General features: G+C 40.7%; 1 protein-coding gene across 6 annotated transcripts in view; it reads left to right on the top strand.

The window, feature by feature from the left end:
* The window catches only part of baiap2b (BAR/IMD domain containing adaptor protein 2b), a 73,400-nt gene that overhangs the window by 33,194 nt on the left and 24,210 nt on the right, over positions 1 to 15,996 (top strand). For 5 of the 6 annotated variants that reach the window (XR_010166656.1, XM_063893969.1, XM_063893966.1 and 2 more), the window contains 3 exons: positions 10,579 to 10,640; positions 12,163 to 12,234; positions 14,386 to 14,523. Coding sequence is in view for 5 of the 6 variants with exons in the window: in XM_063893969.1 (XP_063750039.1) it covers positions 10,579 to 10,640; positions 12,163 to 12,234; positions 14,386 to 14,523 (272 nt within the window). In the remaining variant the exon portion in view is untranslated. Of the gene's footprint in view, positions 1 to 9,996; positions 10,009 to 10,578; positions 10,641 to 12,162; positions 12,235 to 14,385; positions 14,524 to 15,996 lie in introns of all 6 variants that reach the window. The other variant, XM_063893967.1, reaches the window with a different exon arrangement.

Here is a 15,996-nt window from a genome sequence, read left to right as displayed (position 1 = left end):
CCACTTTTGTTGCCCAAAATAAACCGGCAAACATCTTTTGTAGAGTCACTTCTTTCTGGAGAGCGGTGTTCTTTATCACTGGAAGAGGAAATGATGCCTCTCTGTTTTCAGTCGGTTATTCTTAATTCCCGCGCCGCATGACTCCCTGTGCTGAGAGATACTACACCACTGCAGTGTTGGAGTGACATCCCACTCATCCTCTCCTCTTTCACTACCATGCTCTCTGTGTCTGCGAACGCCCCCGCATTGATGTGGGAGCTCAGGCAGCCCTAGGAGAACACGCCGACTCTGCACTCGTTTCTAAAAATAGATGAAATAAATCGGAGCCGCTTCCAAAGGAGGAGGAGAGAAGGAGTGTGATGCTTCCATCCGCAGCCCAAAAATGGCTCGTCAGTGATGTCAGTACGGCTGAGAACGTCGTCCTCTTTCTTCCTTATACTAAATATGGCCACGGTTGTGAGAAAAAAAAAGAAAAAAGGAAGCTCCTGCAGTTCCGGTTCCCCTCTCTGACCATATAAAGGCTCTGCCATTCAGATGCAAATATCAGCAGAGGTGCTATTCACACAGGTCTCTGCTCCGGCACATCATTCAGCAAAATAGCATTCATCCTGGGCTTTGCTTTATATTATCTGTAGAGGTCACTGATTTCGTATTAGGACATTCTACCACATGCTCTGTCCTCCAGCGTTCCAGCTGTTGTTTTTAACCCTAACATCTTAGAGAAATAGAAACCTGGACCATGTCACTATCAGTCATTGTGCTTGATTGAAAAATAAATAATATTCTATGTCATTGCAAGTCATTTATTAGGATTCTTTTTTGAAAGGGATCCAATAATATAACACATTTGTATATGAATTTGCTCCTGGCTAACAATGCCTCTGGAAATATAAAGTGAGGAAAGAAGAAAAACAATCAAAGACCTAAGATTTTTCTTTTCAAGTCATCTTTTATATATAACCCATATTAATGTGATATGTAGACCCTGTATGAGTTAATAATCAGATATTTGTATTAATAGCTGAAGAAAAATGATGAAACTTTCTTTCCTGATTCACACCATGAGACTAATAACTGCCCTACTAGATATGTCCAGCTTAGTGTGATCATGAGGAAATGAATATGGTGTATCCACATATTTCTGGCTGTTATTACATTTTCTCTCCATCTCTCATTAATTCTCATAATTCTCTCACATGTTCCCATTGCCAAGGGCGGAACATGCCTTAGCATAACATCCATCTCATTAAAACAATTTAAGGTTAATTCACATATCCAAATTTGAGGTCCAGAGAACAATTACCCTTTGGTTAATTAATTCATAGGAACAGACTTCAGAAGAGTGTGTAGGCCTTCAAGGCACATTCCTCCACTTCATCACACATGCAGTAAGAGTATAGCAGGCTTTCACATAAGGGAACAAGGCTCAGCTACAACACGGATATCACAGACTCGATTAGGCAACAGCTGGGGAGGATTTAATCATGTTTGGTCAAAACGGACAGAATTTCCTTCCTGTTGTTCAATATTCATCAGCAATTTTTCTCATTTGTCTCTCCAATAATTATATTTTGTCTGCACAGCTGGACGGCAGCAAGAGAAATATGACTACTTCCTCCTAGAAGCAGAGGTAAAGAAAACAGAAGATGAAAGCAATAAAAGAGACTCATAAACAAGATTAGGAAAGCACTCTGAGATGTTACATTGCCTCTCAACTTTTAGAGACATTCGTCAACAGTATTGTTATGTTTGCCCTCCAACTGCGTCTTTTTTTTAAATGCCATGTTGATCCATACGAGGAAAATCTGATGACCCCGCTGTGATCCTCGCTTTTCTGAGCCAACACAGGCTCAATTTCCCTGGAGCTTCAACCCCAATCTGAATTCAGCCAGCGTTCACTCTGCATAGAGGGGAACTGCAGCGAGAGCACTCTTTCTAAAAAAAAAACCTTGTCATAACACCGTCTCACAATGTAATAGGTCCCTCTTTCCATGCGCATTATCCTACAGGGGACTTTCCCGGCTTGTTTTAGACTTTAAAAGGATGGATTGTGAACAAAAAAGTACAACACACACTTCCAAAGAGCTGAGGAACATAACTTAAACTGAATTGAGTTATACATAACCATTCAATTATGTACGAGCTGTCAATATACAAGAGGATTGAGTCATTGTAGCGGATGGGTTCTGTTCATCTGCTTGATCTGCTTTCATCAAGACTAGATGGATGTATGGAAAACCTAAACTTACTTTGGTGCACATACGGTATTAAAGTGGACCTTAAAGTCATCCATTGGCTTTCACATTTGATTTTCTGCATTACTACACAAAGTTATTAGCTAGTGTTAGCTGGGGTATTCAGTTAAGTTAGGAATAGGGTCATTGGCTTCAGTCCACTCTGACTTCTTGTTGCCACAAGTGGATTTCCTCTCTGTAAGCCATTCCAAAATATTGGCTTCACTTCTCAGATGTTATTCCGACAAGTTGCTCGAACCAATTTATAAGTCTTGGGTTTTCATAGCAAGATCCTGGCCCAGCGTGTTTTTTAAACATGTATGTGGTTCAACGTTTCTTTTGTGTAACTCTTTAAGAGGCTGAATGGGTGCAACCTCAAGAAGGATGCCATGCTTACAAGGATGCAGATACAAGATTGTGTTTTGGCCAGACATTATGCCACTTGGGTAAACAAGAACCTATCCTTTTAATTGGCAGCATTAACCTGAGCCAAAACAAGTAGACCCAACAATGATTTTGTTCCTCAGCCTGTATACTATGCAGCTTAATGAATAGGTCTCATTGCGATCAAATGTGTCTTCTTGTGATGTTTTCGTATATTGGTTTACTGTGGACTTTATGGCATCTTTATATCTGGAGCACTGGGCCAAATGAGTTGCCCCACGTGGTAAAGATAAAGTTAATCTTATTTCAAACTGTTTTCAATTTGGCTAACAGCAGGGGCTCGGGTGCTAGTAGGACACTTTGGCTCCCAAAAGGAACAATTGCTTCAACCTGTGGGACATTTGTCCGATCATAAAAGATATTTTTGACCACCCAGGTGCCCGTCTAGTGGGGCATCAGGGCAAATTGGAAACATGCAATTCATATGAGGGTACAGACAAATTAGGCTTAAATTCCAGGCATTTTGGCACTCATACCTCCTGCTGTGAACACGTTTTTTTTTACTTGGCCTGGCTCATTGGCTGGTATTTTAACATCCATCCAGGTCAATTTACAATCTAATTATGAAAACCCAAGTGACCAATCTCAGATGGGTGACGTAGCTATCCTTCGTCTGTCTGAGCATCAGCAGGACAGCTCCACTGTTCCAATTTAGTTTTCCCTTACTGTTTCTGCCCTTTTATAAAATCGTGTCCTAGAGTCACCTCATTGGGTGAGGAAGGACGCCGAGAAACAGAAGAAGAAACGAGAGACACAAAAGAAAGAGGATGAGGAGACAGAGAGCGATGTTTTGCCGCCTCATTAGCGCCTTTCAGTCGGTCTCTAGTCGAATCAAACCCTTGCTGCCAACAGAGCACACAGGCCCAAGTACCGGCACTTTGATCACCCTTAACCACCATTCACTACTACATCCCACACCGCCTGCTTTTTTCTGCCTTTGTTTCATGTTTTATGTCTTCAATGTTACATCCATCCATGCTTTCAAAAGTCTTGTCAACAGTAAGCCGCATGTCTTTTTGAAGACTAGTTTAATTTCCAAGAAAGAAACTAGCGAGGGATTTTGCAGTGTTCGATCGAGCATATGAATGTGTTAACGTGGCTTTAATAACGTGTTAGACCATAAAACGTCCTTTAGGTGTCGCATTGTCCTTGATGTTGGGATTCGGCCAAACGGTGACTTAATGATGCTGATAATAACGTGAAGTATGGGCTCTGATCTGAGGCACTGCAGAAAGGCGCTGCCAAACCCTCCAAAACACACACACACACACACACACACACACACACACACACACACACACACACACACACACACACACACACACACACACACACACACACACAATCCAGACCATTTACAAAACTGTTTTAAGGGTTTTTAAGTCTTTATCAGTCACCAAGTTGGATATATAGACGTCAGTATCTTGATACACTTTTTAAAACGATGTCTGTTCGCTGTTCTAGAAATTATACATTTGTAAGTGTGCAATCCTATTTTAATAACCTATTTTAGACCATTTCTGCCTTTCATGATTCAATGTGCGAACTCCATAGAAACAGGGATGGACCAGGTGATGGATCACTTAAAGAAAACTGTTAAAACATCTTTACTTTCCCCACTTTGGTATCAAATTAGAGGCCAGAGATGAGTTGGATGCCAGGGGTCTTATTGACCAGCTGAGGTCCGTGTGTGTGTGTTTGTCAAAACAGAAAAAGCTATCAGAGTTAATCTCTCTCTCTCTTCATGTCCTCGGTCCTCCTCGCTCCCAGCTTGCGTCTCCTGTCTCATATAATCAGTCTTCATTTTGCTCTCCATCGGCAACCCTGTAATGATTATGTATAGCTAGTTATTCCAATTGATCTTCTTTTTAAACAGTCATTTTTCTTTTCAATAAACAATCAAAGTGAAGATGTCAAACGGAGACCAGTCATGATATGACATGCTTACATTTAGCATTACACATAGCTTTTCTCATACTGTCTGTGCTGCAGCACCTCTTTTCATCCTCTGTCTGAAACCAGAGCCCAGTCTGCTGTGATTGGTTAGCTGGCCGGCTCTTTTATGAGTAGAGATGTCCCTTCCTTTAGCATATAAAGTACAATGTGTTGGAGCGCTAGCCAAAAGTGTGAATGTTACAGAATGATGTCATTATGTTACGGAAGTAAACAAAGGAGTCCAATGGAGGCATTTCAGGCAGGAACGTAACTTTGGGATTTTTGTCTTGCAGACCATTTACATTCACAAAAGCCTATACAACACACTACAAGGAGAGCGAAAAGTCCAAAATACATAATATAGGCCCCTTTAAAAGATAAAACCTTTGATTCTTGTATCCATGTTTCCCCCGACCTCTAGTTAGCTTAAACATTTGAGCCTCTACGTATATTACCGCCATCACAGTGCAAGATTATATTATTTCATGCAAGACTACATAATGTAACAACTGTTAATAGATTGGTATTGTAACAAAACGTGTCATTGATGAGTCACTCAGTCAAGTAGGTGCTTAATATGTAAATACTAATGAGGAATTGTGTTTGCTGTAGTGGAAATATGTGTCCTTGAGTATGTTTGCAAGCATACTGATTCGGCTGGTGTTTAGAAAAACTAAAGACCCAGAAGAGCACAACAATTACAGCGTCAGTCATGTGGCTTTCAGGAGGACAAATCTCCCTGCAGCACCTTGTACTCTGTACTCTGCAGCTTTCTGGGGATTAGAACTGTTTGTGTTTGCTTTCAGGCTCCTATAATACAGTCCCTTTAGAGGCGCCCGCTACATAAAACACCTTCCTGGAGGCAGTACAAACTTCCTCTCTTTTTGTCTCTGCGTCCGCCAGTGTGGAGCCCAGGGGTCATATGGAAAGAAGCCTTGGTAATAAACCCAAGATGTGAGCGGTGCCCTTGGGTTAGCCTTTCTGAGTGTTGGACCTGTTCTCACCCTGCAGGCAGAACTGCTCAGCATCCACATGTTGTTTAGGCTACATAAGGTTTACGTTTAAAGTCTGTTTTTTTTTTTTCTTTTCGAGAATGAACTTAAACCCATTTTGGTTTACCGAGGTTTAATCCTCAAACTGAACTTTGTGAGCCTTGTTCTGAAATGTGCTTACCTTACATCCCCCCACATGTTCTGTAAACCTCTTAATCCCAGACGTAGTGATGGATCGTGTAGGTATTAGAAAAAAATGGGTGATTGTATCGAGTTTGCCAGATGACACGGTCATGCATTCAATCAAAATCGTGCATTTTGTTTCCATTGTAAACACTAGCATAGTCTTGCGAAGGCACCAGGGACTATTTTGTATCAAGCTTGCAGCTAGCAGGGATACATTACTCTCTATTTTCAAGAGTCTTTCCTATTCTAAAGGGACATTTCCGTATCACTTGACATCTGGACAACAATGTGCATTTCCCCCCTCTAAGCCTCAAGTGTTGTGATATGCTCTGATTATCCGTAAGCAGCTTAGTTCTGGTAGGTTGAAGTCCTGCATTTCACAATACAAGGTGGAAGGGGTGTTTGGATTAGCTGGGTGAAATGAAACAAGTACTTCCAGGATGTTGGGGATGTTCCAGATGATGAAAAAGTTACACTGATCTGATACCTGTTTGTGGTCTACACCAGTATCTCCTCTAGAGGTATTGATTTAAAAGGATAATTAAGCTTCATTCCAGCTTGGATCTGATATCCTTAGCTTTGATCATCATCTCTAATAGGGTACTGCACCACACCAACTGCTGAATGATTTAAAACGACCACATTGGGAAGACCACATTTCATTGGCTGCAGCAGTGGTTGGCAGGGTGACCTCTGATTGACCATCTGCTCGAATCAATGGTGAAGTGATGAGATGCTGAGGCTGCCAGAGTGCTGTTCTGTGGCTGAACCCTGACCTGCCAAAAGACAAAATACAAGAGAAAAGACAGCTTCCCCATCGGGATCAATGAAGGATACCCTTTAATTAGATTACAGAGGGAACACATTTGTTAGGAAAGCCAGAAATAATGACCAAGGCTCCATTTTATGTAAGCAAGAGGTGTTAATTTTGACTGCAATATTTCATTACCAGCTGAAGGGTAACACCTTGGCAGCCATTTCCCCTCTGTACAGTAACTGGTGGCTAGAGGGAGTGTTCACAGTGTAAGCTCACTTTGATGGAAGGGTCAGGGTTAGGGTTAACCCTACTGTAAGTGTTTGAGAAGTGAACAATGAAGTCAAGGGTATTTAACCTTTCAAAAACCTGTGTGAACACTTTTCCCTACATGGTCTTTATTTATTTTTTTCCACTTAACTTTTCTGAATTGGTAAGGAAGTGTCTAATGCAATATTATTAAGCACTAGATAACTAAAATCAAATGCTTCTTACTTCTACCGAGCCTAAAAAAGGGAGCTAGTGGATCAAACGGACAACACATATTTTGACACTCATCTTAGCTGCAATCACATGATATGCGGTACAATGGCTCTGCGCTGACGTTGCTGTTGAGTTTGTATGGAGAGCGTAACATTTTTGCCAGGTACTGCGCTCAAAGTTCAAATTATTTCAAATTGAACTCGACAGCGCTGACCTTTCAAGGCGAAACCAATCAGATGGCAGCGGTATGTAGCGGCGCAAGCTAGCAGGGGAGGTAAGCATTGAATATCTTTGGGTTTTTGACTAATGTACCTTGGACATGATAATAGTTATATTCATAATACATCTAAATTCTAATTTATATAGCGCATTTCAAGACACACAAAGGCTTTACAATAGTCACAATTGACAAACACAGTCGTACAAGAACAACAGACAATTTAACATTCAAAATGGGGGAGTTATGACATGCGGGTTCCAAGGGAAAAGCTCGTTTTGAAGAGGTGGGTTTTGAAGGCTTGTTTGTAGGATGATAGGGTGATTGTTTGTCTGATGTGTATTGGGAGGTCGTTCCTGAGGGATGGCGCGGCAGCAGAGAAGGCCCTTTCACCCCAGGTCCAGAGCTTAGTCCTGGTGGTCCTTAGGGTGGGGATGAGATGGTGGACGAGGTCAGAGAGATATACATTTCATAGACCACACAATTAATCGAGACAATAATTAACACATTAGCAAGTAATGAGAATAATCGTATGGTTCTTCATTCAATTGCTACTTTCATGTGTATGAGATCAGATCATGTATTTATATCATGGAGGATTTTGACTGTCTAACGGTCTTATCTTGGTATGAGAAGTAGTAGTTTTCACCTTCAGAGTTCACATCCTTTTATATTTGGACAAAGCCTTATAATATTTATTGAAAAAAGACAAATATTCAGAGATAAATAAAGGTGTGTGTGTGTGTGTGCGTGTGCGTGTGTGTGTGCGCGTGCGCGTGCTGGAGGTGCCTGAGTTCAGCCAAGTTGCTGGTGGTTGCCCGGTGGCTGTTTATTAATGGATGGGATGGAGTGTGTTTGGGCGCCCTCCAAGAATCAAAGGAGAATTTGAAAGTATACGCAGTGCATTTATCTGCCTCACTACTCCTAATGCCCTGTCCTGCGGCACTCCAACACTTCTACAGTGTTATCGCTGCGACTGCATTTTAATAAGCAGATTGGCGGGGGTGCTTGTGTGATGGTGTTTTGAAGACGTTAGCATTGACAAAAATGCCTTGTATGCCATTTGTATATGTGGCAGCTGTGTTGCTGTGGGAAGGTAAAGGGCAGCTATTTAACCTATCCTATTGCTGAGGTGTTTTCTTATGAAGCTGAACAAAGTTGTTTCGTAAAGAAAACTTTGGAGATCACAGACTCAGTCGCGAGTTGAAGGCCAACAAAATCGTTAGGTTGTCAGGTTTTTTCGACACTTTGTTTCGAATTAAGGGTGAAATGTTTTCTTGCCACATTTGTTGTTTCATCCCTGATGTAACATTTGGTTCAAACTAACTTGTCGGAACATGTTTCCGCTTTGCACATTTCTTAAGTAATGTGAGCTTTTTCATCTCAGTCGAAACAGTTCGCCTTTTTTTTGGACACAATTGTTTAACAAAATAATTTTGATGAAACACTTTCTAAAATCTTGGGTCTCTTGGCTCCGTCACCTCGGTTAGGTGTGACTTAACAAATCCGTTTTACATCTCTGTATGTCCTTACGAAAAAGAATACCTTAAGAAACTTCTTAGCCCCTCAGTCTTAAGACCAGTACTTTAATATCCACCTATTTCCTTCCCACCTGTTCCACCCACCTCCTGCTCTGACCTTTCCTAAATCCTTTCTACTTGAACTGAGTCTTGTCTGCATGAGCGCAGCACTTCCATTAAGCCATTTAATCCCGTTCCTGCCCACTCTCAATGTCTGTCCACTGACCAACCGACACCCCCACACCTCGCTCAGCGCTCCTCCATTCCAGCCCTACATACATTACCTGATGTGAGCATACATTGTGCTGGAGGCAGATGAGTGCCGTTAGTGCATATCAGTGGGTTAATTTGGAGTAAATAGTCTCTCCGTGCTGTGTGGTGTATGAGCTGCAGCTGTATAGTGTTTTACTGCAGCCTATTTGCCAATTTATACAGTTATTATATATGTATTGGTGCCTGGTCGATATGTATAGAGCTATATCATGTCCATATTTTGGTAGATGTACAATCAGAGACTGCAGTACATATTTATATATAAAAATAAGAAAAGCGTTGTGATGTATAAGCCTTATTTTCTTTAATTAGATGTTGTAATTATTAAGTTGTATTTGTGTTTTATATATCTATATATTAGTTGTTATATAGTACTTTAATATACAGTATTTGTACTGACTGTTAAAGCCCTTATTCTGGATTAAACACTGAACAAATTTGGAGACATAAACACAACTAAAACTAACGTGTTTTTAAAATAATTATAAGAATCGTGACCAAGTTATGTAATGTGCATTTTACACAATGTCAAAATGTACTTTGTAATCTTTGGTTGTCAAACTAATGGTGATTTAAATTGGCTTTTAAACATATCCATCACATTTCTGTATTGCAATTTCATTTTGGCCAACATAAATGTTGATGTGGTTAATCAAATATAGCTTTATTTTTTTTTAACCAAATTTGAGATATTCTTTCTCCAAAATGTCTGTTGCTGTAAAAACATGAACCCTGAACCCCCCAGTCTGATCTGACAGTAATCCTGCAGCCGGTGTGTAAACAGGGTCTGACTAACTGCCTGTCTGTCTGTTTCTCTGTGTGACAACCTGTCGTGTGTCTCATTATTCCTGGGGTAGTTTGATCTGTCACTGTCTCTCCAGGTCTCTTCTCCCTCTGTTCTTTGCTCAAACTCGGTCTTTTTGTTCCTTTTGTTTTTTACAACGCATTGCATATTCAGAGGAGGCAGCATGTAGGTATCTTAAAACGACACGCACCTCCTTGGCTGCATGATTCACCTTCTTATTCTTTTAGCTTTAACTTATTTTTTTGCTGTTCTTTTGTTATGTTGTTGCTGAAGACTTAAATGAAATAACTGATTTTTAAAGATTTATTTTACTTTGCTCTTGTGTGTTTATGGCAGTAGTGTTGTAAGCTCTTCTGGAAAAACCTTCATCAGTACATTGCTTGATTTGCTTTTTGAGTTTTCATAATTCTGTCTGCGCTGTTCTTTTGAGTTTGTCACGTTCTGTCAGTATTATGATGTTTCATCCTGTCCATCTCCTCCTCCTCCTCCTCCTCCTCCTCCTCCTCCTCCTCCTCCTCCTCCTCCTCTTCCTCCCTTGACTCCCTACACCTGTCTCACATCTGTTCAGTGTTGCTGCATGGTGTTTTATTTTTTGCACGATTTATGTAGCTCTTACAGAAATTGGAAAGATTTAATATCACTGTTTTTTCTCTCTCTCTCTCTCTCTCTCTCTCTCTCTCTCCCCTCCCTTTCTTTGTTTATCGTCTTTCTTTTTTCTTTGTCTTCTCTCTGCAGGGGAGGTGCTCTTTCAGATGGCTGAAGTGCACCGACAGATCCAGATCCAGCTTGAGGAGATGGTGAGCATGTGGTGATGGTGGAGCTAAAATCGGCACATTCTTAAGCCACCAGTTGGGAGCCAAACAGATTGTGGGCCTCTCTTTGGAGCTCCTGCTTTATTTTGATATTTAATTCTCAGCAAAACAAACTCTTAAGTAACCTAATTTTATTCTGAAGGCATAAGTTTCACTTAATAATACGTTTACTGATCTTATATGTAAATTGCAGCCATTACAGACTGAAAACAATTTTCATTTCAGTCCCCCAAAGGTTTTTAATTTGATTATTCCAGACTAAATTGGCCAATTGTGGAAACATTAGCAGAGAAGATGCTCTTTTTGGGTAATGGATGTCAATGATCCAAGGCCGTCATTATGCAGAGCAGTATAATTTACAAATTGGACACTGAGCAGGTGCTTATCTCTTTTACAGGGACATTGGCATTGAGTGCAATCGTGACAGTAGGCATTAAATACAACTTTTGTGACAATGTTAAGAACTCTCAAAATCTTAGATAAGAGCAGCGCTACGTCACTGCCTGGCGCCCTCTTTTCGGTGAAAACAAAGAATTGGCACCAAGCGGACAAAATAGTTTATCATGCCTAAAAGCTGCTGTGTTATGTGTTGCACTTCAAACAATAGAAAAGTCATACAGTAGCTGAACTACGATGCTAATAAGGCTAACGTCAACCGTCAAAGTAAACAGTTGTAATGTTAAAAGTCAAAGTAGTGTCTGTAACTGCTGCATTAAATTATAAAACACTAACAAGCCATTGAAGTCCCAGTTCAACTGTTAGCCAGCTGCCTGATACTCGTCCACCGGCACACTAACTGGACATCGATCCCCTATTCCTTTTGATACAACTATATATTGACGCCAAACATCTGTTTCCAAAGACATTGTTTATGTCATTTTTGGGCGAAACCTCAGAATCTGTATTTACCGCCAGTCAAAAGACAGCAAATGTTTTCACCTGTACATGACCTGGAGGGAAGGTACCCGGATGGTATGCTCTCATCTATTGGATGGAGTTCCTGCTTTTTTAGAAAACATCCTGCAGATAGTTGTTTAAAAAAATATTACGTCCCCCAACATGGAAGATAAGGGAGAGACAAAGAGGGTGGGAGGTTCCCTAGTGCTATAAAAAATCACTGTATTCTTTTTTGTATTTAATGTGTTTTACGGGCCTTGTAGATTGTGAATATATAAAATACTCCGAATTAGCATTTGTAGTTTATTTTGGAAATATCTCACCACTTATTCAGCTATGCTCAACCCAAACACACATACTAAACATGCAGCGATAGCAATTTGACTTTGGCTTGCTTTTACATACCAGACATCCTCCCCTAATCGCTTGGGTGCGACATTTCCGACAGCAACACAAAGACATCCCTTCCAGTCCTTCTTGCAAAACATCACTGCACTGTTACACTCCTTTTTAAAAATAATGTACTGTGGTTAAGCATAATTTAACCGCTTGAGGCTAAATGTGTTTGTTGTATTGTTCTGAGGTTTCTGTGTCTCTGTGTGTCTCACAGCTGAAGTCTTTCCACAACGAGCTGCTCACAGAGCTGGAGAAGAAGGTGGAGCTGGACGCTCGCTACCTGAACGTGAGAATCCCTTTCTGATGACACGCTTCTAAACACCCTATGATTAGCTGTTATCAGTGTTGCTAGACTAAAATAAAACTCTTTTAAAAATATATATTTATTAACACTTGACATTCCAGGACATGGCGCTATGCCGCAATTGCTGCACAGTCGATCCTGGACATTTAATATTTTGTTGAAGAATTAAAAACGAGAACATTTTTCAAATATTTTAGAATACCAAATGCCATTTGACTAGACTCGGGTCAAATTATTCTTGAGTGTGGTAGTCACAGTTCTTAAACCAGGTCTTTTTTTATGTATGTTGCTTCTCAAAACATTATAGATTGCCCTACCAAACAAACTATTCCTAGATAATAACAAGATAATAGAAAAACAATAAATGTGTTGTTATTATTTCCTCTAAAGAAAACAAACAAACACAACCTGAAAACTCAGTAAAGCGAAGTAAAAAAAAAAAAAAAAAAAACTGTTGGAGAATTCAAAATCATTCAAACCTTGCCTGACATCTGTTTCAATACTGTTATAGGGTTGAATGTCTAACCTATAGTTCACCAATCCAGTAAAGAAGAAAAACTTTTTAAAAACTTTCCAACTTAAATGAATAATTGATGGCTTAAAGCATCAATCATAATCTTAACTTCATTGTGTAACAGTGTACATGACCCACATGCTTCATGCAACCCTACTTTTAGCTCTGCTCCTCGAGAGTTAGAGCCTCCCCACGGAGGGAAGTTTTGGGGAATACGGTGTGGAACATCTTCTCATGTAATCAGAAACAAAATGCGCACTCTCTCCCTAATTTCCCACCGGCTTTCATCCAAACCACTGCAGCAAGTTACATAAATTACTTCCCACTCTGCACTGTGAATTATGAGTCATTCTGTGAAAATGAGGCGTTTTGCATTGCAAAAAATAGGCTTGTTCATTTATGGTGATCAGTAGTTTGGAATCACTCCCAGAAACATTCCATCATTTCAGACGGTGTATGTTTGGATCTCTTTTCAATGACTGTCATTCTGAGTTTATTGGTCTAAATAGCTATAGAGAATTTTAATGAACTGATTTACATTTGATTCGCACTTGTTCATGTTTGTCAAAAACTTTTTATTGTACATACACATGCAGCACACAGATTTAGTTAGTTCTGTGATACACTGGAGACATGTTCCTGGTGTACCCTGCATGCTCTAAAGCATGGATGGACATAAAAAGCAGAATTATAAAATGGATCACTTAAAGAGGACATACTGTATAATGCTAATTTTCACATTCCTATTTGTATTCTGTGCCTATTCAACCAGAAGTAACACAACCCAAAGAAATATAAAAGAATAAAGGCGCAAATTCTCACATTTAGGATGCTGGATGCACCAAATGGTTAGCTTTTTAATTTATTTTTTAAAGGGGCCCTGTTCTGCTCATTTTCAGGTTCATATTTGTATTTAGTGCCTCTACTGTGACATGTTTCCAGCCTTTAATGTTCAAAAAGCTCTTTATTTTTCTCAAACTGCCTGTGCTGCAGCACCTCTTTTCACCCTCTGTCTGAAACCAGAGCCCAGTCTGCTCTGATTAGTTAGCTGGGCAGCTTTTTTGTAACTGGTCAACCGCTTAGAGATGTCCCGCACCTTAGCCTATCATGTACAGAAGTGTTTGAGCGCTAACCAATCAAAGTGCTGGTGTTACATAGAGGTTATTATGCTATGGAAGTAAACAAAGGAGTAATGGAGGCATTAGTGTGGGAGAGGAATTCCTTATTGAGGAAACTTTGGGATTTAAGCATTTGTAGACCATTTACATGAACCAAAACCTATATAACAGGAAATACTACAGGAATCGAAAAACCCAAATGCATAATATGGCCTCTTAAAAACCTTCATTGATTTGTTTTGGCTAAGGGCAGCGTAAAAAAGTTGTAGAAAGCACCACATTTTGGTATCCATTGCATTTTGTTATTCTCTAAAAACATCCAAACAGAAGAGGAAAACATAACCAATACATAATCCCAAAGTCCCATCCTCCATCTTCCATCCTGCACCAGTCAGGCAAAAATACAGAAGTTGACCACCAGTCAGGACAGTGTTACGGTATACATCCTCTGTGGACGCTGACACTTGTACTACCCTACTGACTGTGTGCTGCCTCCCTCAGGCCGCGCTGAAGAAGTACCAGATGGAGCACAAGAGCAAAGGGGAGAGTTTGGAGAAGTGCCAGGCGGAGCTGAAAAAGCTGCGCAGAAAGAGCCAGGGCAGCAAGCACCCGTCCAAGTATGGAGACAAGGAGATGCAGGTCAGTGTGTGTGAGTGTGTAACTGCAGGGTGGATTGGTATTCATGAAGCTGGCAGATGTGTGTAGGAGTAGTTTTGAATGGTGCAAACGGGTGCTGCTTTGGATCAAGGAGGGATGAAACAGATGTCTTTGCTCAATGGCTCATAGATCATCCTTATGGCCGGCAGGAAGACCAATGTGTAAAATGAGCAAATACTCTCTGACAACTACCAAGCTAAACCGAACCACAATGATAGGTTAAAGATCATTTAAAGAAGACATGTTTTTCTCATTTTCAGGCTCATATTTTTATTTTGTGCTTGTTTTCATGCATTCAAAACATGCTTTTTTAAAAACCTCAAACTGCCTGTGCTGCAGCACCTCTCTTCACCCTCTGTCTGAAACCAGAGCCCAGTCTGCTCTGATTGGTTAGCTGGCCTGCTCTGTTGTCATTGGTCAACCACATTGAGATGTCCCGCTCCTTAGCCTATTATCTAGAATGTGTAGGAGCTTTAGCCAATAGAAGCATGAGTGTTAGAGAGAAACTCCCTCTGGAGGGAACTATGGGATTTTAGCCTTTGCAGACCATTGACATGCACACAAACCCACTACAGGAAAGGGGAAACCCAAGAAAGCATAATAGGGCCTCTTTAAATGAAAAAGATAAACTATTTGTAATGTCAAAACAGTTCCAACCTGCCTTGCATCTGTTATACAAGTATGTGTGGAATATAAAGAGTTCCACTGAGCCATTTACTCTCTTTTAGCTAATTATTTTGATTGAACAGCTGTGAACTGTTTCGTCCAGTCTCACCGACATAATGTGCAGCAACAGCAGGCAGCTACTTTCAGCAACAATGGATAGATGTTGCAGGAAGACCAACGTGTATCGTTACAAAAGCATTTGCCAAGAGAAATGATCCAATTGGCTTCAGCTCAGTATGTGGCACACGATCCCTGCTCTTGAGAAAACATTAGTTTCTCATCATTCGCTGGGTCTTTATTTCAGCAAAGTCAGAATTATGTTCACCCCGGCAGACTTAAGTGACCTCACGCTGACTCTCCGCTGTAGCACTCTCTCTGCTCCTCGCAGGGTTGGCTCTCCCGCCTCCTGAAGGGATTTGAGCTTCAGTGCGCCGGGTAATCCGTGACGCTGCTGATAGGATAGGACGTGCTGAGCTGAATGCAATGGGACCCCCGACTGGGCACACGCAGTTTGGGTGCCAGTCTGCCAGGCTCTACGCAGTGAGAGAAACAGAGGTGGCAAAGGTTACAACTGCAGCAAACACACGGACTCATCAGCAGAAACACTCCCAGAGAACTGCAATGTTGCCATGGTTTTGGAAGCTTAGAAAATACAGGAAGATTTGTACCGCAGTGTAAAGGAGCGCTGATGTGTTAGTCTGGCCTTTACCAAGGTAAAAATACAGATAATTATCCTACTAAAAAACCTATTAACATAAAATGGATTGAGGATTCACAAGAAACGGGGAC

The sequence above is a fragment of the Eleginops maclovinus genome, chromosome 10 (genome assembly GCF_036324505.1).
Source record: "Eleginops maclovinus isolate JMC-PN-2008 ecotype Puerto Natales chromosome 10, JC_Emac_rtc_rv5, whole genome shotgun sequence".
NCBI lineage: Eukaryota > Metazoa > Chordata > Actinopteri > Perciformes > Eleginopidae > Eleginops > Eleginops maclovinus.
The sequence above is the reverse complement of the archived record's forward strand: the minus strand, read 5'-3'. Positions and strand labels throughout refer to the sequence as shown.